Raw genomic sequence first — 26,060 nt, 5'->3', positions numbered from 1 at the left:
GCCTTTTCCAAGGGAATACTACTACACAGCACCTAAGTCGACACTGTCCTGGGAGAGTCACAGTGGAACAAAGCCACAGGCAGTGGGAGGAAGTGTAATGGGCCCAGCATGAACAGGACGGAAGGTTCTAAGGGCTGAATCTGCAGTCACTTAGGAGTATTAAAAAAAAAATCACTGGAAACATGGATGAACCTTGAAGACCTAATGCTAAGTGAAATAAGGCAGGCACAAAAGGACATACTGTATTATCCCACTATCATTAATATTGTGTTATTCCACGTACATGAGGAATATGAGCAGTCAAATTCATAGAGACACAAAGTAGAATGGTGGCTGCCAGAGATGGGGGAAGGCGGAAGTGAGGACCAACTAATGGGGACAGAGCTTCAGTTTGGGAAAATGGAAAAGTTGTGGAGACGGATGGTGGTGAAGCTTGCACAACACTGTGAATTTATAGAATGCCACTTAACTGTACACTTAAAAATGGTTAAAATGATATATTTTATGTCACATATATTTTACCACACACAAAGGTTTTTAAAAAAATCACTAAAGAAGTCAATATGGAAAATGAAGAACTGTATGTTAAAGAAAAAGACAAAAAACCCTTTTTTTTTAATCAAGAGATAAGTACCTAGCTCCAGGCTCAAGGTCTAGATTGAAGACATTCATCATGAGTCCTATTAAAGGACAACCACACGCAGTTTTAACAACACTGTCACACAGGTCACCTTGTAGCTCCCCTTCACTTGATGCCCAGCTCTTCCAGACTTCCCAGTAGTGACGAAGGGTCTCTTTTTCTCAGCTTTGCTCAGCCATGTCATTCATAATAGACAAATGAAAAGTCCCAGAAACCTGTTCTATTTGGGATGGTTTTCTTTTGTTCTAAGCTTCGGTGGTTAATATGCTTGACAAATTTCAGAGTCTCTGTATCTCTGCAGACCAATGCCAAAGAATTGTTTTCTGGATTCACTGTTAGCAGCTGAAACAGGCGAATACAATGACACATCAGAACACAAGCTTATTCTCAACTCTTCTTCAGTCCTTCAGCAGTGAACAGATGGTTTCCATATCGAGCACTTAGACTGGTGACCGGGGCTCCTCTACTAGGAAGAGCTACTGCTCTGGCTGTCAAGACATTTCCCAACAAGACCCATTCCAATACATACCCAGAAAGGTTTTACTTAATGCATCGATTTCTTACTACATTGTAAGATTCATGGGAATGCACCACATGGCTCTTAATTTATTTGGGACTTCTCAGTAGGGTAGAATAAATGCTTAGTGATTATTCTTTAGCATCTTTATTCCATGCTGAGTACTTTCTACTAGAAATTAGAACGACTGCCAGGCAGACCAACATGGATTTATCAGCTAAAGACACTGGCAGAAGGTCCTAAAAATTGGGTCTCTGAAGAATGAAAACTTCCTCGAGAACTAGAAAGGACAGTTTGCTATCAGAAGCAGCCTACCTCTTCATCTTCACCTTTGGCAATGTAGGAAGTAAAGCCACCGTACTCTGGCTCCCAGCCTACAATGGGAAAATAAACAACCTTCAGAAACTCTCACTGCAACAGTTACATCATCTGCTTAGATCACTGATCCCAAGCTGCTTAAAACGGGGGGACCTGGGAGTTCAGCAGTCACCAACTCTGTGACTTACAAGGCTGAATTTACCATTCAATCAATACTGAAAAAGAAATAAAAACTAAGAATTAAGTGTCAAACACACCTGGAAGGACAGTTACATAAAAGCTGTAGATCTGGGGGGTTTCTTGGAGGGAAGTTATGGTTCAGTCCGTCGCCCATACCTTAGTCGCAGATATAAATCCTACTTTGAGTTGGGAGGCTGAAACTCATGACACCCTAAGATCCCTTCCAACATTGAGCTCCTGTGATCAGAGGTCCTGGCCAAGGCAAATTCCTTCTGAGTTGGTTCAGTTGGAGAGGGGCACTCAGGAGAGACTGCCCTCTTAAGGACACAACTCATTGCTTTCCTTCTTTTCTCTTACCGTCACAGCCACAGTAGAGAAGTAAGTCCAGGGCAAATTCAGTCTTGCTGTTGTCATGGATCAAAGTGTAGTGACCAGTATTCCAATGCCTCAGTTCCCCCTGGCATGTGGGAACACTTGATTCTAAGAAAAAACAACAGAAGGCCAGGGAAATTTTAAAATAACCTTGCTACCACTGCTAGATTGCAGGGGAATGATAATTAGGAATGATACAGCACTAAAGGGAACAGCGGACGTCTGCTCCACCAACCCAGCCTAATAATGATTGTCACACATGTACTAGGTCTGACTATTTGGGGAAAAAAGTTGACTTTCTATTTCTGTCTTCAAAATAAATTTCAGATAGAGCACCTATTTAGCTGCCAAAAAAAAATAACATTAATATTACTTTAAATAGACTTTATTTTTTAGAGCAGTTTTAGGTTTACAGAAAAATTTCCTAGAAAGTACTTTCCGTATAATTGTTATATCTTCTTGCTGTACTGAAACTTTTAAAAATATATGTCGGGCCAGCCTGGTGGTGCAGCGGTTAAGTGAGCACGTTCTGCTTTGGCGGCCCAGGGTTCGCTGGTTTGGATCCTGGTGCGGACATGGCACCGCTTGGCAAGCCATGCTGTGGCAGGCGTCCCACATATAAAGTAGAGGAAGATGGGCACGGATGTTACCTAAGGGACAGTCTTCCTCAGCAAAAAGAGGAGGATTGGCAGCAGATGTTAGCTCAGGGCTGATCTTTCTCAAAAGAATAAAATAAAAAAATAAAATGTCCTTCTTTGTCTCTTGTAATCTTTCCTGATTTAAAGTCTGTTTTGTCTGATAATAGCGTAGCCACCTCTGCTCTCTTTTGGTTACTATTTGCATGGCATATCTTTCTCCATCCTTTTACTTTCAAATCTCTTTATGTCTCTGGATCTAAAGTGAGTCTCTTGTGGACGGCATGTAGTTGGATCATGTGTTTTCATCCATCCTGCCAACTGCTGTCTTTTGATCGTCATTTAAAGTAATTACTGATAAAGGAGGACTTAATTCTATCATTTTGCTATTTGTTTTCTAAATGCCATATAGATTTTTGTCCCTCATTTCCTGCATTACTATCTTCCTTTGTGTTTAGTTGATTTTTTGTAGTGAAATGTTTAAATTCCTTTCTTATTTCCTTTTGCGTATATTCTATAGCTATTTTCTTTGTGGTTACCATGGGGATTACATTTAACATCCTAATGGTATAACATTCTAATTTGAATTTATGGCAATTTCTCTTCAGTAATATACAAAAACTCTACTTCTTTACAGCTCCATCCCCACCTTTTTCAGTTGTTGATGTCACATCTTTATACCTTGTGTGCCCCAAAGCATAAGCCAATAATTATTTTAAATGCATTAGTCTCTTAAATCATGTAGAAAACAAAGAGTGGAGCTACACACTGTTGTTACAATAATACTAAGCTTTTGTAATTGCCAATGTAGTTACCGTTATTGAGATCTTTATTTTTCCATATGGTTTCGAGGTACTGTCAAGTGTCATTTCATTTCACCCTGTAGGATTCCCTTGAGCATTTCCTGCAGGGCAGGTCTAGTGGTCACAAACTTCCTCAGCTTTTGTTTATCTGGGAATGTCTTAATTTCTCTCTCACTCTTGAAGGACATTTCACTGGACATAGGATTCTTGATTGACAGTTTTTTCTCTTGGCACTTCGAATATATTGGCCCATTGTCTTCTGGCCTCAAAAATTTCTGATGAGAAATCTGCAGATAATCTTACTGAGAATCCCTTATATGTGATGATTTGCTTCTCTCTTGCTGCTTTCAAGACTTGCTCTTTGTCTTTTAAAAGTTTACTTATAATGCACCTTGGTGTGGGTCTCTGACTTCATCTTACCTGGAGTTCACTTGTTTCTTAGATGTTTATATGCACGTCTTTCATCAAATTTGGGAAGGTTTCAGCCATTATTTCTTCAAATATTCTCTCCGTTCCTTTCTTTCTCTCTTCTCCTCCTGGGACTCCCACAATGCTTATGTTGCAGTATCCCATAGGTCCCTTAGGCTCTGCTCACTTTTTTTCAATATTTTTTCTTTATGTTCCTCAACCTTTGTAATTTCCATTGTCCCAGAATCTTCTGCCTGCTCAAATGTGCCTTTGAATCCCTCTCGTGATTTTTTTCATTTCAGTTATTGTACTTTTCAGCTTCAGAATTGCTTTTTGATTTCTTTTTAGGTTTTCTCTCTCTTTACTGATATTTCCATTTTAATAATACAGCATTTTCTTGACTTTCTCCATGTCTTTAGTTCTTTAAGACATCCTTCATTCTTCAGGATCTTTAAGACAGTTGTTTTAAAGTCTTTGTCTAGTGTATCTGCCATGAGGTCTTTTTCAGGGATAGTTTGTATGGATTTTTTCCCTTTGAATGGGCCATACTTTACTCTTTCTTTGTCTGCCTTGTGATTTTTTTGTTGAAAACTGGACATTTGGATCTAATAATGTAGTAACTCTGGAAGCCAGATTTTCCTTCTTCCCTAGGGTTTGCTGTTTTTTGTTATTATTTCTGGTTTTTGTTTTATTGATTGTTGTAGGGTATCTCTGTGTTGAAGATCAGCCTGAAGTGTAAACTTAAGGTCTTCTAGGGTCTTTTCTGATCCCTTCTCTGGGCATTTATGGTCACTTTCTAATTTTCCCCACATATGCTGTTCTTTTTTTTGAGGAAGATTAGCCCTGAGCTAACATCTGCTGCTAATCCTCCTGTTTTTGCTGAGGAAGACTGGCCCTGAGCTAACATCCATGCCCATCTTCCTCCACTTTATATGTAGGATGCCTGCCACAGCACGGCTTGCCAAGCAGTGCCATGCCCGCACCCAGGATCCAAACTGGCAAACCTCAGGCTGCCAAAGCAGAATGTGCGCACTTAACTGCTGCGCCACTGGGCCGGCCGGCCCCAGTGTTCTTTTTGAATGTCTTAGTCTTTAATGTTTGGCTCCCAAAAGGGGAAAAAGAGAAACATGAAGGGGAGGGAAAAAAAAAAAGACAACACTGGCCTTTTAAGTCCTTTAGCCAAGTCACTTAAACCAGATAGAGAGGGGCTTGCAACAATGAGGGAAAGTTCAACAACAAAGGCACCCCATCTCTTTGCACCTCTCAGATCAAAAGCAGCAGTCAGAGCACAGATCCCCAGTATTTGGAGGACAGGGCCCTTTGTGCCCACCCGGGCTCCCACAAACTGTGCTCAGCCACTGGCCACATGGCTGAGGATGGGGGATGGGTAGCTGCTACTATGCCAGGAGCCGAAATTGATCAAAATTAACCACAATTTATCATCCAAACCTTCCCCTGGAAGCTGCAAGCCTTTAGGAGACTCCAGAGTTCCAAAACAGTTACATCAGACAGATTCTCCAAGTGCACCTGTTGTCTAGCCAGGGAGACACACTCCTGCTGCTTCCTGCTCTGCCATCTTTCCAGAATCCTCTGAATATTATTTTATCTAATTTTGGAGCAGGGAAGAGATTTCTAAGCATGTCACCACCAAAAGCAGAAATGATGAAAGGCAAGTATAGTTCTGATTACTAAAACATTTTATAAAATTTAAAACATGCTAAACAAAATAAACAGCAAACTCTTAGGCCATGTAGGACAGAGGGGTCCTACATATATATGTAGCATTTTTTACAATCAGTAAGAAAATAGCAAAAAGCTAGAAGGAAAAATACACTGAGGTCATGAAAGGCAATTCATGAAAGAAAATCAAATAACCAATAAATACAGGGAAAAATATACAACCATTAATCAATGAAAGGCCAATGCCACTTTTACCTACAGAATAAGCAAAACTGGAAAAGAAAACACAATAATTAGTTTCTCAATGAAGAAGGAAAACACCATCATGTACCATACTGGTGGGAGTGTAAACTGATACAAATTTTGGGGAGGGCAACTGCTTGAAATTTTGTGCAGTCTTTGATACAGCACGTGCACATCTAAGAAGCTATTCTGAAGAAATAATGGATGCATCATTGTTTTATGATAGTGAAGAGCTGTAAACAATCTAAGTGTCCACCACGGGACTGGGTAAGATCATTTGATCAAATACCATGCAGTCATTAAAAATTATACTGCAGAAGTGTGGTTTTCACAGCTTTTAACTGTGGAATACATTCTTCAAGTGAAAGCTTCTAGAAATGCAATGTTGGAAAGAAGATATACCTAAAGCTGCTTTGGTTGGAGGCAAGGGCTTCTTAACTGAGGGGTTGTGTAGACTGTTATGCTACTGTATAAGGATGTAAAATAACAAAAAAGAACGCCATTAAATATTAAGTGGGAAAAAGACAGATTATAGAATATATATGGTATACTCCCATTAAAAACTATATGTGTATACACAGACACCTATATATGTACATATATGTATATGCCTACGTAGCAAAAAAGACTGGAAGGATATATGTCAAATGTTACTAGGGGCACCTGTAGGTGATTATTTTCCTTTTACTTGTTTTCTAAACATTCTGAAATCGACATGTGTAATTTTTATATTAAAAAAAAACAACTTAAAATTGTCAGGACTGTAATGGTCCCAGTTATCTTACTAGATGTGTCCTAGCTATGCCAACATGTAACACTGCTGTTACATGCCTCAGCAACTTGATAGCTTTTATTTAAAGAACGCTTTCTAGCATTTCTTTAAGATGGTAAACATTATAAACAGTGACTTTTCTCATTTACCCACTCTGCTTTGGTCCAGAGCTTTGCATACAGTAGATGCTCAATAATAGAATAAAGCATCTCTTGGTTGCCACATAGATTTTCTTCCAAGTGGCAGGTTCCCATAAAAAAGAAAGGAAGAAGGAATAGAAGTGGACAGATACTTTTTTAAAAAGCCCTTGAGGCCACACTGATCTTCACCTGATTCCTTTTAGGGTCTAGGTATAGACACTAGTATGAGTTATCAAGAAAAACCAATCTTCAGAAGAAAGGCTGTCTCGTATATTGAATAGCACAGAAAAAGCCATCTGGGTCAGGTGTTTCTAAATATCTGTGGTGACCAAAGTGACAGGTCAGTCAGTTTGGGAGGCTACAGAGTCCGAGTTCCATTGCTTGTGGTTAGCATCTCACACTGCTGGTTTTGTTTCCATGGATGTCCACCTCCCCATCTTTGCTCTTCCAACTGCACAGGGTTCTTCTCAAGAAATCAGAGTGGATGCCGGGGAGAGCAAACTGAGGAGACAACCTGGTAACAGACTTTCTAATCTGATTTAGCAGGTGCTGAAAGATTTAAGCTGAACTTGAGCTGCTCAGCTACTGGTGCCAAAGTTTCTACAGAAGTGTTACCTCTTAAATGTCCTTTTTTTTTCTCTTTTTCATCTTTTCATCTTTTCCATCTTGTCTGTAGATAATTAAACTTCCTCTACTTTTAATAATTTCCTTCTATCTATTTGTCCAAATTCAAGCAAGCTTTTCTTAGGCTGTTATTGGTCCTTAGCAGAAATAAGCTGCTCATCTTCCGCTCCCTTATATTCTTATGTTTTAGAGTAATTTTGGGCAGAGCCAGTCATATTTCTCTCCACCATTTGTGCTATTATTAGCCCAATAAAATGTATTAGCTGTTCCTCCTACCTAGAATGCTCTTCCCACAGATCCTTCTTGCCATTCAGCACTGAGCTTAGATGACAACTGCTCACACAGGCTTTTCCAGACTGCCCATTCACAAAAGAGGCCACCCAGCATTCTTCAGCTCGTCACTCTATTAAAATTTTCTGCATGGCACTTACCATCACATGATGTTTTCTTGTTGGTGTATACATTTTATCTTTGTTCTCTCCTACTAGAACATAAGCTCCAGGAGAGCAGAGACCTTGTCTCTTTTGTTCTCTACCTCCTGAAACAGGGCCTAGCATACAGTAGATGCTCAAGAGATATTTGTGGAATGAATAAATAATTGGATGGTGAATGCTTAACGGAAAATAAGGACAAGTCATAACAACAGCTTACCCTTCTCTGCTTCGCATTCCTCTGGCTCTGGGTCTGTCTGCTCACTGCTCTGCTGGCGGTTGTTGCTGATGGCCACCTCATTATTCTCTGGCTCAGAGGAGCTGTGGCTAGTCCCTTCTTCAGTGCTGTCAGCAGCAGAGGCTGCTTCTCCCTCTTTTTTGTCCTCAACCTCATCATCTTCTGAAGGGGCCAGGAAGTGAAGTTTCAGGCCTGTGAAGTTGGAGAGCAGCAAGAAGAGTGGCTCGGAGCGAAATAATTCCATGCAGTCCTTCAGTATTTTGGGGAGCGTGCTCTCTTCAGCTTTCTCATAAAACCTGAAAAGCAACAATGCCAAATTGTTCATCAAAGTCACAGATGGAAAATTACTCATGAAATAAAAGCTGATCTTTAGTTTTGTACCTCTCTCCCCAAATCTTGGCATAGCATACTAAAGCACAAGTTGTTACAGTAGTGAGATTTTGTTAGGGCCTGCTACTGGATGTCCCTGGGAACGAAAGATCATTAGGCAAATGTCCTGTCATTGGAGTTGAACCTTGCAGACAAATAGGCAGGTACTGAATGCAGAAGCAAATATCTTGGAGGATGGGTTCTACCTTTTGTTAGGGGGACCTCGGCTGCTCCATTCCACATCTCCTTTCTCCAAAGCCTCACAGACCTCTGCAAATTTCTCAGGCTGGAAAATGAGCAAATGAAGCCATTAGCACATCTCCCTATGATCGCACACTGGTCTTGCAGGTGTAGCAGCTCTGCAGAACCATTCTGGCTGATTCCTAAAAGAGCCAGTTGACTCTCACTCCTTTCTCCCAAGATCCCCCAGTCCCGATATGATGAAGCCAGAGCAAAGCCTGGATAAATCGTCAGCAAGCTTAGCCAAAAGACCCGCGTGTCAATCTGGGTCATTTCCTTAAGTGGCTGTATATCTTATGTCAAATGGCTAAACCTCTCAAATTGCTGCATTTATAAAATTAAGATCATAATACAGACTCTTTAATTCCTAAGATGTGAGGAAAAAACATTAAACTGCCTACAACATCATTAAAATGAAAATCTCTGTATAACCATATGGATTCTCTAGGCCTCAGCTCATTCCCTTATTTAATCAGCATTCTAAATTTAAAAAGTCAAGGGCAGTACAAGAACCTGATTAATCTACTGAAATAGTCTCCACAAGAGGCTTTATATGTACTTGTTTAATGCAGTTTACCAAGGAGCATTCTGAAAACAGTAGTCCTATCAGCTATAAGTAGGAAAGAGGATCCCAAAACATGGTTTAGGTAAGCTTGGTTAAATAACGTTAAACAAGTTTATTTACTACAGTACTTCTTCAATTCCTTAATACGCCAAGTCAGTTATAAAATTCCAAGAGAGAGAGACCACATGTAGTGTCTCTCAACCTTCTTTTCATGGAGGAACAACTCTTGGGACTGTGGTTCAATGGGACCCAGGGTCAAGTGTGAAGCGCCACACCGGCATACGTGATCTCATTTGGCCCTCACAACAATCTTCAGATGGGCAAGGCAGTGTGATGATGAAATAAAAGCTCAGAGAGAATCAGTGATTTGCTCAGGTTAGTAGAACCCCGGAGCCAGGACATGAATAGAGGTCTCCCGACTTCTGATCTAGTTCTCTCCTCACTCTAATGCATCGCCTCATCATCGTCAAACATCTGTTAACAAGCACCGATCAACTGGTGATCTGTCTATATTAAAAGTAATAGTAAGCACCATATTCATCAAATGAATAGCGAGGGAACTACACACAACTCCCTCTCAGTGCAGAAGCGCGTGCGTGTGTGTGTGTGTGTGTGTGTGTGTGTGTACCATTAGTATTCTAGACAATGGGAATACCCAAGGGATTCTTAACCCACTAAGCATAAAACTGATACCAGTGCTAGGTATTATCATCATTTCTATGTTTTATCTGAAGTAGAAGATGACATAAACATTTTAACCAGGATCAAAGCAAAAAACAACACAAACTTAGTGATGCCTATTCACCCACCAAACAAGCAAAACTGCATCCAAACAAGATACAGCAGACAGGATATGCTCACCTACCTTAAGGAACTCCTTTAGGAGAATCTCAGACCTTTCTTCAAACTCGTCTTGAATTTGAACTTGGTAATCCATGTCCAGATAAGTAGGGTTGATCCAATCATACAAAATTTCATGCTTACAAAGAAGCAGCAGATGCAAAACGTGAGTTAATAATTCCTATTCCTTTTGTTCTGACATTATTTCACACTAGTAAAATATACGCAAATCCTCGCTTTATAATTTTTACCTTGTTACACATAAAGTGCTAGAAAACTTTGCCTGAGAAAGATAGTAGCAAGTTTATTTAAGAAAAGTGGAAGGGCAAGCTCAAAGTCTAGTTTCATTATCAGGAATAGCCATTTGTTTTTTTAATTTATTTTTCTATTGAGATCGCATAGGTTTATAATATTGTATATATTTCAGGTGTACATCATTATATTTCGACTTCTCTATAAACTATACTGTATTCACCACCAAAAGTCTAGTTGCCATCCATCACTGTACAAATGTGCCCTTTTACCCCTTTTGCCCTCTGCCCTCCCCTCTCTCCCTCTGGTAACCACCAATCTATTCTCTGTATCTGTGTTTGTTTGTTGTTGTTAGGAATAGCCACTTTTTAAAACCAGAAAAACAAATGATATGCTACAGCTTCTAAGATAAGAATCCCAGCAACAGGAGTTTATCCTTACATCTTGCGGGATGTGAGGGCTCCGAGGTATGAGAGGTTCAAAGTAGTTGGGAGGCCTGGTCAACGAAGGGCCATGAAACCAGCCGCTTATAGACAAACGCGACTTTTCCTCAGACAGGACTTCAGACACCTGAAAGGACAAGGCCAGTAGCACATCAGCACAAAGAATAAGGAGGAAGCCAACACACACTAATGTCAGGATCCTTTGTGCTAGGTGTGAAGACAACCTAGCCACAGAAGTCCGACAGGAAGCTGTCACATTTAGACAATGGTGACTAAGAAGCACGATCTTTAGTACTCTACATATTTGTGGCTTACAATTTTTACCTGGTGAAAGGATACTGGAGACACTTCAAAGAAAACCAGTGTGTTCCACGAAGGGATAAGAGACTTGACAATCTGCTTCGGCTGAAAGTGTTCTGCACCAGGAGAGAACACATCCATAAATGTGGTTTCATTGTCATCGACCACTTCCAGGCCGCCTTGTTTCACCTTGACAATTCTCAAATTTCTAAGGGTATCTAGATGTACACTCAGATCCCCAAATACCACATCTTTCCATCTGTTTCACTCATACTTGCTAGTTCTGCTCGGTGACATCTGTCTTACTACACTATCCATCTATTATTGATGAGGGCTGGAGTAAGTTCTGAAAGTTTCCTGGAGTCAACCTCTGGTGTCAGCCATTAAAAAAAAAACCCTTTAAAGGGCCGGCCCAGTGGCGCAATAGTTAAGTTCACACATTCTGCTTTGGCGGCCCTGGGGTTCGCCAGTTCGGATCCCGGGTGTAGACACGGCATTGCTTGTCAAGCCATGCTGTGGCAGGCATCCCACATATAAAGTAGAGGAAGATGGGCACGGATGTTAGCTCAGGGCCAGTCTTCCTCAGCAAAAAGAGGAAGATTGGCAGTAGTTAGCTAAGGGCTAATCTTCCTCAAAAAAAAAAAGTGGAAAAAAAAAACCCTTTAAAATCTTTAAAAAAAAAAAGTGTGTGTGGGGTGGGCCAGCCCTGTGGCTGAGTGGTTAAGTTTGCACACTCTGCTTTGGCAGCCCAGGGTTTTGCCAGTTCGAACCCTGGGAGTGGACATGGTACTGCTCATTAGGCCATGCTGAGGCGGCATCCCACATGCCACAGCTAGAGGGACCCACAACTAAAGGTACACAACTATGTACTGGGGGGCTTTGGGGAGAAAAAGGAAAAATAAAATATTTAAAAAAAACAAAAAACCCTGACTCCTGTCAAGTGGACTGGTCCTGGCAGATTCATAGCTACAGGCAGCTTTACATGCTCTCCACCCTTCCCCAGTCAGTATTCAGAAGCAGGGTCTGACTATTCCTCATCTTAGACTGACTGTAATTCATCTCTGGAGTAATGATTATTTCAAGTACAACTTAGAGAGGTGGTTGTCAGGGCTGGCATTAATTCCTGCTGTGGTAGTCACTGTAATGAATGGCTTCCATCTCTTTTGAGGAGCACAGGCATCATGTCTAAGAATTCAGAAGCAGCTACTGGAGTTGAAGAGCACGCGCCTGTCTTACCATCAACACTGTACAGGTCCAGGGTGCCCCCCAGGCTCCTGTCCCAGGAAGGAACCAGGTAAAGAATGAAGGCGATCCTGCGCCCTTCCAGCTCATCATCATGGCAGAGCAGGGCATCTGCAATAGTTTAATGCACACCTTAACGTCCTGGTGCAGACAATGATATCTGACCCTGTATTTAACATCAGTCCATCTGATCTGCATCTGTAACGTCAGCTCCTTTAAAAATGTAGCTTTAAAATGACACTTATTTCTCCTCTTTTATAATTATAGAAACAAAACTGTCAGTATAGGAAACTAAAAACACTGAAGAGCACACATATAGAGAGACCCAGAGGTAATCACTAGCAATATTTTTACATACGTTCTTCCAGTATTTTTCCTACATACATGTATTTGCTTTTTTAAAAAATGGTATCTTACAGTGGTTGTTTTGTGGCCTGCTTTTTTTGTTTTTTATTAAATGGCAAGTGCTTTTCCTTGTCAATATACACACTTATCTCTTTTATGCTGCATAGTTATGGTACTATATGGATTATGAATTACTTCTCTTCCCCCTTTAATCAATCTTCTATTTGTTGTTTCCTATTCTTGTCTATTACAAAGAATGCTTTAATGAACATCATTGTACATAGATCTTTTTGTACTTGTTCCCATTAGTTTCTTGAGCTAAACTTTCGAAAGTCATTAGGTGGTGGGGAGCAAGACAGGCATCTGTGCAGAGTGGGAGAGGGAGGGAATGCTAAGGTGAACTGAGATTGTTCACACACGGAGGGACTGTTTTGATAAATAAACATATTGAAGGTAATGGCAGCCAGGTTTCTCACTGGTGAAGAAGGGAATCACAAATATGGAAAAAGAGAAATCTAGAATGAACCCTATGGTGTTGAACTGGAACTGGAGGAATGAATGTGAATTCAGTTTCCTATATATGTATCTATACAGATATTTATACAGATATCTAGATATAAATATAGATATAGAAATACATACAAATGTAAACGCATACATGCGTTGCATGCATATGCACACATACATTTGCCACCTCCTTCTGCTGAAAGGGCTGGGAGCAGTAATATCCTAATACTAGAGTCCAGATCTTGATTTTTAAGTATCATTCTTCACTAAAAGGAACAAGGGTTCTTTGCAAGAATGGCCAACTCCAGGTCTAGAGCATGGGAAATATAAGGTAAGCCTGGAAAATCCAGTTTTGCCAGAAAGTAAGATATATTAAGAATGGTGAGGACAATCAAAAGGACACAGAAGTGGTTTAAAGGGGCTCCCCTTGATCAATACAGGGACAATATGAGCATCAGTGTAATGAAAGGAACTGATAATAGCCCATTACATAAATAGTAATCCATAAATCCACACTGACATAAATAAATAAATGGGGAGTGGGGAAAGTTTTCTTTACAGTAGAATGACAACTGAATAATGTAGAAGAAATGATTTTATTATAAAAAATCACCATTTGGCAACCTACATAGTAATAATTTAGCAAGAAATCTCAGTGGATGCTATAATAAGTGAATCAAAGTTTGATGAGAAATGGGATATTTACATAGTCTTAAAGTATCTCTCCACAAAATACTTATTAACTTACAGAGAGGAAAAAAACAAGTTTACAGTGGAAAAACTTGATGCCAGCCACCACCTTAAGTGATCACAGTTAATATCACCAATGATATGACACAGAGAAACCGTGTACCACTTGATAAAATGCAGTAAAGCGAACACATAATTAATTCTGTAACATTCCTAGCCAAAAATGCATGGCTTGAATCTAATCATGAGGCAGCATCAGACAACCCCAATTGAGGGAAGTCTTACAAAATAACCCATCTGTAAATCTGCAGAAGCATCAAGATCATGAAAGTCAAGGAGACACTAAGGAACTGTTCTAGACGGAGGGGGACTAAGGAGGCATGACAACTAAATGCACTGTTTTGATCCTTTTGCTATAAAGGACCAAATAATGGAAGCTGAATGGAGCCTGTGGATTAGATGGGAATAACATATCAATCTTAATTTCCTGATTTTGATGGTTTATTACTATCACGTACGAGAATGTCCCTGTTGTTAGGAATTACTGAAGTGTTCAGGAGTCTTGGAGCATCGTAATGGCAATCTACTCTCAAGTAAAATAGGAAAAAAATTATTTTTACTATGCGTGCCACTTTTCTGCAAGTTTGAAATTACTTCAAATTAAAAAGAAAAACAAAGTTAAAAAAGGGCATATGATAGAACTCTTCATGTGTATCACTAAGTTATCCTAAAAAAGTTGTGACCAATTTATGCTTCCCCAGGACAATGTAGGAGGGTAAACCCAAATCAAAATTTTATTTAGTAAAACAAAACAAAACACTTTTCCTTCCAGCTGAAACACCAAACATGTTTTCGAAAAGACATTTATATGCTCAGAAAGGGACCTGGAAGGATGCACCCCAAACTGGTGACAATGGATACCTTTGAAGAGAAAGGGAAGCAAGGAGAAGGTGAAGGAGGCTATCATGCTTTCCACGGTACACTTCTATATTATTTGAATTTCTTTCCTTAAGAATGTATTCACTTAATACCTTCAAAATAAAAAAAAAGAAGAAGAAAAAGTGGCATTGGGGGAGATATTTGTTCCCTGGGAAATCTAAGAGTAGTATTTATAATAGCACCTCTGAATTTCCTGATATTGTATGCGAAGTTAGTGAGTATGTGCATTATCAGTGTTTTTCTTAAAATATGGTCAAAGCTTTCACCATATTCTCAAAGAGAGCCACTGCCTTATGCCTTCGAACAAGATGGGCATTTCTGGACATGAGCTGGGTCAGATCTTCCTCATGAAGAAGATCCTAATGCTATGCAGGGACACACAGTCTAGGATTTTGGTACACTGACCCACCACCAATCTTTCTACCATAGTTTAGTTAAGACTTTTAAATCTTACAGACATCAGGTTTTATGTTTCTTACCTGAGAATTCATATTTGGCACAAGACATGTCAATGGTTGATTCCAGGTTAATCTTGGAAATGTCAGAAAGCCAAGCTCGGAAATTTTCAAACAGAATTTTCCTAGAAATGTAAACAAAAGATAACTTGTTATGCTATAGTGTGGGCTCCATTTGGATTTATGCCTTAACTGTTTTTTCCTGGAGGTTGCAGTTTATTCAGGAGATCCATTCCTGAGAATGTTCCTCACTTTAAACTTGCATAGTTTAGGACTAATATTCCCAGAGAAATAAATATAAGTTTACCTACTGTAATATATTTTTGCTCTTCTGTTTCATTGTATTTTCTTCCTCCTAAATTTACAGCATGCCCTATCATTGAGGCAGCGCTTTGGCCTCTGTCAGAACAATTTATCACACCAAGGTTCCATTCCAAAGGTACTGATTTTTAGACAGGATTTTCAGCACTAATGCCAGCACCACTGTTGAATGAACACTTGGGTGACACTGCTGTAGATTAAAACCTTTAAACTGCAATAATGGTGAATATTATGCTAAGTGTACAATAATCAGTAAAATCTTTCATAGAGCTTCTGGTGCTAACAGGATACCAGTAAAAGATGCTGAACATTTCCATGTACCAGCAAAACTGGCTCTCTGTACAGAAATCTCTTTAACACAATTTATGACTCACTCAGCCAATCAACTCTGAAATTACGTTAACCTTGATGAATTAAAAATATTTTTAAAGGATTTACATTAGTTCAAATTTTACACATAAAGAGACAATATTTTTTGGATCATCCTAGTCCAAAGGTACATAAGTGAATTTCCCATAAAATGCAATTGTGCTGTTTGTAACTAAATATCAACTCTACAAGTTGATCCCCTAAGATTTTAATGCCAAATACCTTTTACACTATACACTATCCAAATAAAAAAATTCCATAAAAGAGTGTGCTCAGTTAGTTCAACCAGAAGTGCCATGTCACTTTTACAGGCAGAGTTACAAATTACATAGAATGGGCCAGCACAGCAAACTGCTGAACCAGGCTTCAGATGTGGGTGGTAAACATTTCTGCAAAGTCTTGATGCTTTAAGCAACTAATATTATCAAAGCCTTAAATCCTTCTTTTACTGGTAATATCAGCATCCACAAATTTATCCTGTAAAAAGCTCTTCCTCTAGTCACTTTATGAAAGCGTCAGAAGGACAGGGTTATTTTCTGTCATCATTCTCATTTGTTAATTATACTCATGAGAGAAATCACAGAACCCAGCTGGGAAATAAAAAGATCACCTTTCTATAAAGACCAAGGAATTCTGTCTCTCACACCATCTGGCTGTTACCCTTTGGGTACAGAATGTAACTCAGTCCCACAGGAAACGCTTACCAGAGGGGTGTTGTGAACGAATGCTTCAAAGCATGATAATGTCTCTTTGGGGAGAAAAAAGTCTAAATAAGTATGAAATATTACAAGTTACAGTTAACATATGAGCAAAACTTCAGGATTTAGAAGAAATAACAACCTGTACAGCCTACTGCTGTGTATGGAAATGTCACAGAGAAAAAAGAGAATGAGAAAAAATAACTTGTACTCTATAGATGGGAAACAAACAGCTATTACAAGGTAACGTGCTTATTGCAGCAAAACTAGGAAAAAATCCTGTATAAGTAAAAGGAAACTGATAAACTAAAATCTGTCATCCTACTAGCTGGCTTAAAACATTCCATTCTCCCAAGTATTTTCCTTTGTATACACATAGGTAGCCAAAGATAGGACTCTCTTTTTTTAAATGGGATCACACTGTACTGTTTTAACTTCTTTTCTCTCTACAAGTGTATTTCCTTGAGTCTAATATGCCTTTGCCTATAAGAAGTATCATTATTTTACACATCACTTAAAAATGTTGCCAATTAAACTAGGACACAACAGTAATTGTAAGACATTGGCTCAGAGATGTTAAAATGTAAAAAAAAAAAGTGTCTTAGAATTGATGAAACAGGGTATAACTTTACCATACTCATGTGTTAAAATTCACACACATCATATTCAGTGGTTTTCTAGTTTTCCACTTTATGTTTCCTACCATTATCTATATAAATCTCAATGGATGGTACATAATTTTTCACTACTATAAACAACATTACAACAAATAATCTCATATGGAATCTTTGAGCACATCCTTAGTTATTTTCTTAGGATAAATTCTTATAAGTGGAATTACACTACAAAAGATAAGCATAATTTTAAGAGTTTTGATACCTCTTTCAAAACCATCTTCTAAGACAGACTGCAGCAGTGTATAAAGGTATCTACACTTCGGTCAACACTGCAGCTTTTGTTTTTAATATTTGCCAACCTCATATGTAGAAAATGGTACCTCCAGTGCTAATTTGCTTCCTTGATTACTAACAAGGTTGAACATTTTATCACTGAGAACCTGCCTCGGAATCAGACAGACCTGGGTTGTGCATCAGCTCCAGCTGTCCTGAAGAAGTTACTTATTTCTCAGAGTCTGTTACCTCCCTACAAAATGGGATAATAATGTCAACAAAGATTACCTGACATAGCATTTAAAGCACTTACTACTCTGCCTGGCACACAGTAGGCACCCCACAAATATGATTACTTGTTTACCTTAAAGCACAGATGTGAGGCTCTCTTCTCTTCTTCAAATCGTCAGACTTGATCATGAAAAAAGATGAAAAGGATTTCATTCAAATACCAGACACACAGAGGAGAGTGGTTTAGTTAGCTCTGGGAGGATAACATTGTGGTTAAGAGCCTGGACCCTGAAAACTGCCTAGTGTGATGCATGGCCCCTCCACTTGGCAGCTCTGTGCCTCAAGCAAGTTACTTAGCCTCTCTGTGCCTTATTCACTAAAAAACTACTTAAATAGTTATTATAGTGGAAGTTATATTCTTGTTGAGGAAGACAGACAATAAACATAAAACATGGATTATTAGTATAAAAGAAGGTGATAAATGTATAGGGAAAAAACAGCAGAGTGAGAGGGACCAGGAGTGCTGAGAGTGGGGAAGGGTCAGCAATTATAAACAGGGTGGCCAGGTTAGACTTCACTGAGATGAAGCCAAGACTTGAAGGAGGTCGGGGAGTGCGCCAAGGGAGTATCTGGGCAAGGAAGATTCAAGATCCTGAGTGTGAAGGATGCCTGGCTATTCAAGAAATTGCAAGGAGACTGTGTGGCTAGAGCACAGAGTGAGGGGGAAGGAAGTAAGAGATGAGGCCAAAGAGGCAATGGGGACCTTAGAGCCATTTTAAGTACTTTGGCTTTTACTCAAAGAAATGAGGAACCACTGGAGTTTTTGAGCAAAGGAGTAATACAACCCCATTTACATTTTTTAAAACTGAGATAAAATTCACATAACATAAAATTTACCATTTTAACCATTTGGAAGTGTGTAATTCAGTGGATTTTAGTATATTCATAATGTTGTGCAACCATCACCACTATCTAATTCCAGAATATTTTTGTCACCCGACAAAGAAACCCTGTACCCATTAGGCAGTCACTCCTCATTCTCCCCTCCCCCTAGATCCTGGCAACCACTAATCTACTATCTCTATATATGTATTTGCTGGTCATTACATATAAACAGAATCATATAATATGTGGCCCTTTGGGTCAAGCTTCTTTCACATAGCATGTTTTCAAGGTGCATCCATGTTGCAGCAGTATTGGTACCCCATTCCTTTTTCTGGCTGAATAATATTCCATTGTATGGACATACCACATTTGGTCTATCCATTCATCGGTTGATGGACATTTGGGTCGTTTCCACTTTTTGGCTATTATAAATAATGCTGCTATGAACATTTGCGTACAACTTTTTATGTGAACATATGTCTTCAGTTCTCTCTGGTCCATTTACATTTTAAAAGAATATAATGGCTATGATTGTGTAGGTGGGCAAGGGTAGAAGTAGGGAGATGGGTTAACATACAAATAGAATAATCCTGGTAAGAGACAAAGGCGGCTTGATCCAGGTGTTGGTTGTTGGCAGTGAAAGTGGAAAGAAGTGAGTTTTTCTGAATGTATTTTGAAGGTAGTGTAACAGCTAGATCTTAAGCTAGCATGAGGGAAAGAAATGTTGTAACTATGACCCTGACTCACCAGTCTGTATGAATATGTTCTAGCTTTCAGGTAGCCCAGATGATTAAGCATCTCTTCCTTCTGCAATATACATGATGTGCTAGTTCTGACTCTTGCTTACCATCTCCCAGCTGTGATAAGACAGCTTTGTTCTCTGAGTTCCCCAGGAACAGGACAACCTCCAGAAAGAAAAATTCTGCATTACTACCCATCATGAATGACAAAAGAAAGAGATAATGAGGTGCCTTGACGTCTACACCAGATGGTTGACATTACTAAACCCCTCTTCCTTACCCATTTCCCATATATAACTGCCTCAAGATTCTGTATGATTTTAAGACGGTTTTTGGGACACTAGTCTGCCATCTTCTGATTATGCTAGCTAATCGTATAAATTTTCCTTTCTCAACTACTGGCTCATTTGCAATTGATTAGCACTGGATTGCGGTGAGCTGAACGAGCCCCTTTTTGCTCAGTTACAGTAGAGCCAGCAGAATTTCCCAACGGACTGGATACGAGTTGTGAGAGGAATCAAGGATGACCTCAAGGCTTCCGGCCTGAGCCACTGAAAACATCAAATTGCTATTAACCGAGATGGGGAAAATGGCAGGTGGAAAGATCAGGAGTTTAGTTTTGGGCACTTAATAGATATTGAGAGCAGAGGCAAAGCCATGAGACTCCCTGGAAATCTGCTTGGAAGTGGTCCAAGGGCTAAGCCCTAGAGGACTCCATCACCAAGAAGTCAGGTACGAAAGGAAGACCTACCAGAGGAAACTAGGAAGGACTCACCAGTGAGGTAGAAGGAAAATTGAGAGGGCATGGTAGATAGCCCTGGGGGTGGAGTGGAGGAAGAGAGGCTGCAAAGGGCACTGGAGTGGAAGGTCCCAAAAGTAGGAAGGAATTCGGTCAAGAAATCCATGGAGGTGTGTTTCAGGAAGGAGAGCCAGCAGCAGCCAATGAAAAAAGGGCAAGTTCATGTCCAAAGAACATAGTGATGTGGGGCTGGCGGGAACCTCAAGGAGACTTAGGGTAGCATGGAGAAGTAAGGATGCTGTGACACAAGGAGACATGGAGGCAAGGAAAGTGATGCAGCAAGTGCAGACAGAGGGGAAGATCCTGGAAGCTGGAGAAGAATGTGATATGGAGGGAGTTTTCTCCTGTTTTAAAAATGGGAGAGATGCACACAAATTTAATGCTGATGGAAGATTCCAGTAGGGAGAGATTTAAAAAGAGGAAGAAAGTGTAGATAATTCCCTGAAGAGTAATTCCCTGCAGAGGCTGGGCGGGTGTTTGGGATGAAAGGCTGAGTAAGGATGGACGGTAATGACCAGGAGGGCCACCTCTCCTGAGGAAAGGACTGGAGGCAGATAGACGGGTGGGTGGGGGTGGGCTCGAGGGTGTTGCCCTCAGGTGGTTTCAGTTTTTGCTGAAGGAGGAGAAGCCATGAGTTCAGAGTGAGGCAGAAGCTGAGAGAAGCACAGCGGAGTGCGTCTTAGCGTTGAGCGCCTGGCTGAGGTTTGTGACGCAACTCCACAGAGGGTCACAGGAGGTTGTGATTATCCCTTTGGACCACCATTTGGGAGCATCCAGAACTGGGTTTTTCCAGGTGGAACAAAGGAAGGACAAGGGGGCAAAGAAGGTTAGCATATTGACTGGTGGTTGAGGGGGTCATGGAATCCAAGCAGGTGAGGGGTAGAAGCAGGAGGATGCAACAGGGAGGGGACGGCCGGTGCCTCCAGGAGGTCTATCGGGGAGAAGAACTGGTGTAGAGAGAGCACTGCACACTCTGGGTGTTAGCTCCACCACAGCAGGGATCTTTGTCTTGTCCACTGACACAACCCAAGCACCTACAATTTGTTACTGGACATGCAATCTGGAGGAGAAGAGACTGGTCACACAGGAAGTTTTATGAATGCATGGTTCCAGAGGGACAGCAGCTGCAGATGATGACGAAGTCCATGGGTGGCCCTAGGATTGGGTGGTTGAAGTGGTGTGGAGAGAGTCCTCAGGGCCCTGGAAGTCACGGGACAGAGAGGCCAGGGTTTGGGTGGGTCATGCTTATGTACGACAAAGTTGCTTAGGCTGATGGCAGGTTGGGGATGCGGACGTGGACTGTATGCCAGGTGAGGACAGTGACTCGAAGGATGGTAGACGGCTATGGCAAGGAGGGTGTACTGGGTTGGGAAGTGTCCCCCCAAATTCATGTCTATTCTGGAACCCCAGAACAAAAAGGAAAAAAAAAAGAGAGAGTGAGCGAGCACATGGTATCCTGAAAGTAAAGTGAAAAAATGTCTCTAGGAAGGAGGCATAACATAGTAGGTCAAATGCTGCTGGAGGTCAAGTAAAACCAGACCTGAAAACTGACCATTAGATTTACTAAGGTGGAAGTCGTGAGTGACCTAGACAAGGGGAGTTTCAGTGGAGCATAACAGGTGAAAGCTGAAGCACAGGTGGCCAACAGAGAATTCCAGAAGAGGAAATTTGAGACACTACAGACAACTCATAAGGAATGCTACAGTCAAGGGGAGCAGAGGAATGGGGTAGTAGAGGAAGGGGAAAGTCAGACCAAGAGCATTTTTTTTTTCCTGAAGATAAGAAGAACTAGTAGTGACAGCTTTTCTTCTTTTTTTGTATGTTGAAGGGAATGGTCCCGAAGAGAAGGAAAAATTACTGATGTAATTTCTTCATCTATAAAACAGGAATAGTAATGTATGTCCTTCATAGGACTGTTATGAGGATTGAATGAATGAATAAATGTAAAGCACTTGGCAATAAGCATGCACTCAATAATGCTTGCTTTAAATAAATACAAACTATCGGGCTACTCCCAATGACAGCCTTGGCTAGGGGGACTGGAAGATGGTACAGACTCAATTAGGAAGTCAACTCACAGCACAAGCAAAGAAAAAGAGATATAGGTGAAGTCTGAAGGCACAGGAGACTGCAAACAGCTCTATATTTACTGTCTGCGGATGAAGTTCAGTCCCAAAGCGAGCAGGGTAAAAATTATTCACAGCAGAGCAGAGTTTCACCAAGCACGCACGGGGATCTAACGTAATGGCTTCCTTTTTTTCCCCCTCGTCACCCAGGGCACTTTTTATTATTTTGCCTCGCACTGACTTCACAGTTAGAAGTATTTTCATCAACCAAATTGCATTAAGTAAAAACCATTTTGATTTCTCAGTTTTAGTAACCAGAGATGCATATAGCCCTAAATCAACAAAAGAGGCCAAGTGTTACCAAAGTTGATACAGTTACAAAGGCAAACAACTACGGTTTTTAATTAACCTATGGAACTTTACTCTGGATAAAGCTAATTTTCGTTAGTTCTTCTGAATTATTAAGAATCCCATCATTCGTGTATTTAACCTGGATTAATTCAATCATATGTACAAGGCCCCAAGATAGACAGACTGGGGGACAGAAATGGGTGACCAAACAATCAGCTCTGGAGATAACGGAGAAATGGGTTATCACTCTCTTATTCTGGATAAAGAGAAATCAAAGCGAAGGTGCAAAGAAAATAATCCTTCACCTTTTTCATTTTTATTTTTTGTGATTTTAAGGGCTGCTGTCCTTGAGGTTTTATAAAGGATTTCCAAGAGTGATGTATGTCATGTACTGAAAGATATCCCTCATACTGGGGAAACCAACGACCCATATTTCTATACCTAGACTGGGCCTGTTTCTAAGAATAGGAAAACTAGCCTCGATTTTGAGATAGTCGTTTCTGCCAAATTAAACTGTCCATCAAAAAAGGAATGATCTCTCTGTAAGACATATTGCAACGCAGAGCATACTGCAATACATGAAGCTACCTAAACAAAGATACGAACTCAAAAATTTAAATGGTTATCATGTCCCAATGTACAACTCTCTCCAAAGTGTACTTAACCCCTATATGTATAACATACTTACTTATTGGCTTACTGTATTCCTTGACTCTCTATCACTTTCACTATTAACTCTATTATTTTAGATTTTAAAGTCTTATAGGGCAGGAACTAGCAAAGATTCTCAAATAATAATTATAGTACCTAACAAAGAGTTAACACTCAGTAAGCTTACGTTAAATGAATGAATGTTTTTAACAATGTTGAGGCAAGGATCTTCCACGGCAAACCCAATCTAAAACCTCAAGTCTGAAGGTACTGAATGATTTTATAGCATATGAATTTCTGAAGTGGAAGAGCTAATGTGAAAGGGGCATACATACCTGCTGGAACTTATATAAATCATTGTACTTTTCATGGAAGTCCAAGTTCAAAAGTTCCTTCTGAAGCCCTTCCAAGAAGTTTTGGCTTTGGATGAAGTTTGGGATCACGCAGTGAAGAAAGGGGTCCACGTCCATGACAATGGCTTCTGTTGGAAGGAAAACATGATTTGTGGCTTTTTTCCGTTTTTATTTTTGACCCCTAAGTAGCACAGTAGAGAAAATACAAAAGGGGATGGTCATGAATTTTCAGGAACCTAGTACCCAAGATTTGGAGGAAGAATTAAAAGCTTGTTCTTTTTGTTTTTTTTACAGATTGGCACCTGAGCTAACAACTATTGCCAATTTTCTCTCTTTTTTTTATTCTTCTTCCCAAAGCTCCCCAGTACATAGTTGTATATTCTAGGTGTGAGTGCCTCTGGTTGTGGCATGTGGGATGCCACCTCAGCATGGCTTGATGAGCAGTGCTGTGTCCACACCCAGGATCCGAACCAGTGAAACCCTGGGCCGCCGAAGCAGAGCACACAAACATAACCACTAGGCCGCTGGGCTGGCCCTTCTTTACGGAATACTACTTTTTAAAGATACTACTTAAAATATTAGTCTGTAAGATGAATACAGGTGATGTCACTAAATTAAGTTTCCTGTTCTTTTGGGTTTTTTTTAGTTCAATGATTACTTATTGAATTGAATGTATTTTATTTATTTATTTATTTTTTGGTGAGGCAGATTTGCCCTGAGCTAACATTTTCGGCCAATTTCCCTCTTTTTGCTTGAGAAAGACTGTCGCTGAGCTAACATCTGGGTCAATCTTCCTCTGTTTTGTATGTGGGACACCGCCACGGCACGGCTTGATGAGCAGTGTGTAGGTTACCCCCCTTATCCAAATCCGTGAACGCAGGGCTGCTCAAGCAGGGCGCGAACTTAACCACTATGCCACTGGCTGCCCCAAATTGAATGTATTTTAGATTCTTAATTCACTTCCCCCCAAATTTAAAATAAGAGTAGCAAATTAAAAATCAGAATAGCAACACTGGCTGGCAATTTTTCTTCAACCCTTTTTCTTTCCCCAAGTTACTATCAGAGGAAGTTACTACATATTTTTTTTCCAATCAGTTCAGGCATAACCTCCCTTAATTTCTTGATTTTCACCTCAACATTCTACCCACTGCCTCTGGTGGGAAGATTTCGCACCTCTATAATAATCACCACTACTACTTACCAGGTGCCAGGCACAGTGGTGCTTTACACGCATTACTGCATTTAATCTTCTCAACAACTCTAAAGTAAACATTATCACTATCTCCATCCTACAGATGAGGAAATTGAGAAGTCGCGGAGTGTACAGAGCTTGCACTTTAAACACTAAGCTATCACCTTCTCTGTGCATCCAGGGCACTCGGGACTCACCTCTTCAAAGCATTTAACCACTGAAACAAAAATCATGGCAAACTTTAGAAGGGAAAGTGTGATGCATGAAGCAGAGTCCTTATCCTATGAGGTGATATTTGAAGCCGAGGCTGGAATCGTTCAATGCAGGTTCCCTCCCTTAGCCAACACACATTTGCTTTCACGGGTCATGTAGTCGAACTACAGGCGCGTAAAAACGAGTAAGCTCAGGTGCGTGCCATCAAACGAGTAAGCTCAGGGGCGTGCCATCAAACGAGTAAGCTCAGGGGCGTGCTATCTGGCAGCTCACAACATGCTCTGGCTACACCATCCCGGGACAAGTGAGCTCTACCCTCCGAGGAGAAATCGCATAAGCCACTCAAATACGTGTCCAAAGGCTTACTGGTCCTTACTCAGGGAAACATTTATTGATGGTTACATGCATTCGCTTACGAATCTCATTTAACATCTTTTACGTAGGAAGGAACTGAAGTTTAAAAAAGTTAAATCCATTGCCCAACGACGCACAGACGGTGGAGAGGATTCTAACTCAATTATCTCTAATTCCAGAATTCCACTGCGAATTTGCATGCCCTCTACTTCCCGAAACTCTCCGGCCTACAGGTCTTCCCTTCTCAGGTTTCTAAATCCAAACTGAACCTGGAATGGAAGTGGGCAGCAGGCCAGGCAGGAGGGTCAGAGGTGGCCAAAGTCACGCCCTCTCCGAGAGCCTCTTCCCTTGTGGCCCCGCCGCTCAGGGACCGGCTCGAGTACCAGGACTTCTTCAGAGGCCCCTAACCCCGCGCGGCGGCTCCCCCTTCACAGCCCTCGGTTACCGTGACGGAACGGCGTCCTGCGGCTCCAGGCCTCAGCCACCTGCTTTTTTAAGGCTTCCTCTGTGACGGCGTCCGAAAACTCCGCCATCACCTCCTTCTTTCCCTTTTTCCCTTTCCGGCCCGGGCCGGGCTCAGCAGGCCGTTTCCCATTCATCTCCTCCCAAGTTACAGACCCTCTCCCCACCCCACACCGAGCAAGCAACTATTTCCCTATGGAGACTACAATTCCCAGGATGCCTCCTTTCCCACGTTCCCCGGCGTCACCCAATAGGAAGGACCAAAGTAAGAGGGGGCGGAAGCCTTGCCGGATTTAC

At 40.8% G+C, this 26,060-nt stretch overlaps 1 protein-coding gene across 2 annotated transcripts; it reads right to left on the bottom strand.

Moving 5' to 3' along the window:
* Window positions 1–482: 482 nt before the first annotated feature.
* OGFOD1 (2-oxoglutarate and iron dependent oxygenase domain containing 1) lies at window positions 483–26,015 on the bottom strand. 2 transcript variants are annotated; one of them, XM_001492938.5, is made up of 13 exons: window positions 25,747–26,015; window positions 23,525–23,670; window positions 17,831–17,877; window positions 15,213–15,313; window positions 12,247–12,363; window positions 11,035–11,126; window positions 10,709–10,837; window positions 10,041–10,154; window positions 8,577–8,656; window positions 7,984–8,297; window positions 2,013–2,135; window positions 1,473–1,531; window positions 483–982 (listed from the first exon to the last, which is right to left on the bottom strand). In XM_001492938.5, exons 1-13 carry the CDS (start codon window positions 25,898–25,900, stop codon window positions 821–823), a joined length of 1,638 nt encoding a protein of 545 aa, XP_001492988.2. In that variant the 5' UTR covers window positions 25,901–26,015; the 3' UTR covers window positions 483–820. The 2 variants fall into 2 exon arrangements, with proteins under 2 accessions (XP_001492988.2, XP_023492788.2); XM_023637020.2 differs by lacking the exon at window positions 12,247–12,363 and having other exon boundaries at window positions 25,747–26,008.
* Between the last annotated feature and the right edge of the window lie 45 nt (window positions 26,016–26,060).

This window comes from Equus caballus, chromosome 3 (genome assembly GCF_041296265.1).
Source record: "Equus caballus isolate H_3958 breed thoroughbred chromosome 3, TB-T2T, whole genome shotgun sequence".
In the NCBI taxonomy this organism is placed as follows: Eukaryota; Metazoa; Chordata; class Mammalia; order Perissodactyla; family Equidae; genus Equus; species Equus caballus.
The sequence above is the reverse complement of the archived record's forward strand: the minus strand, read 5'-3'. Positions and strand labels throughout refer to the sequence as shown.

Coding starts and splice junctions, on each gene's coding strand:
- OGFOD1 (XM_001492938.5), bottom strand. CDS start 25,900: ATGAATGGGAAACGGCCTGCTGAGCCCGGCCCGGGCCGGAAAGGGAAA. Junction 11,127..12,246: donor GGACCTGTACAGTGTTGATG/GTAAGACAGGCG, acceptor CTCCTGGTGCAG/AACACTTTCAGCCGAAGCAG. Junction 983..1,472: donor CCAAAGGTGAAGATGAAGAG/GTAGGCTGCTTC, acceptor CGCCTGTTTCAG/CTGCTAACAGTGAATCCAGA.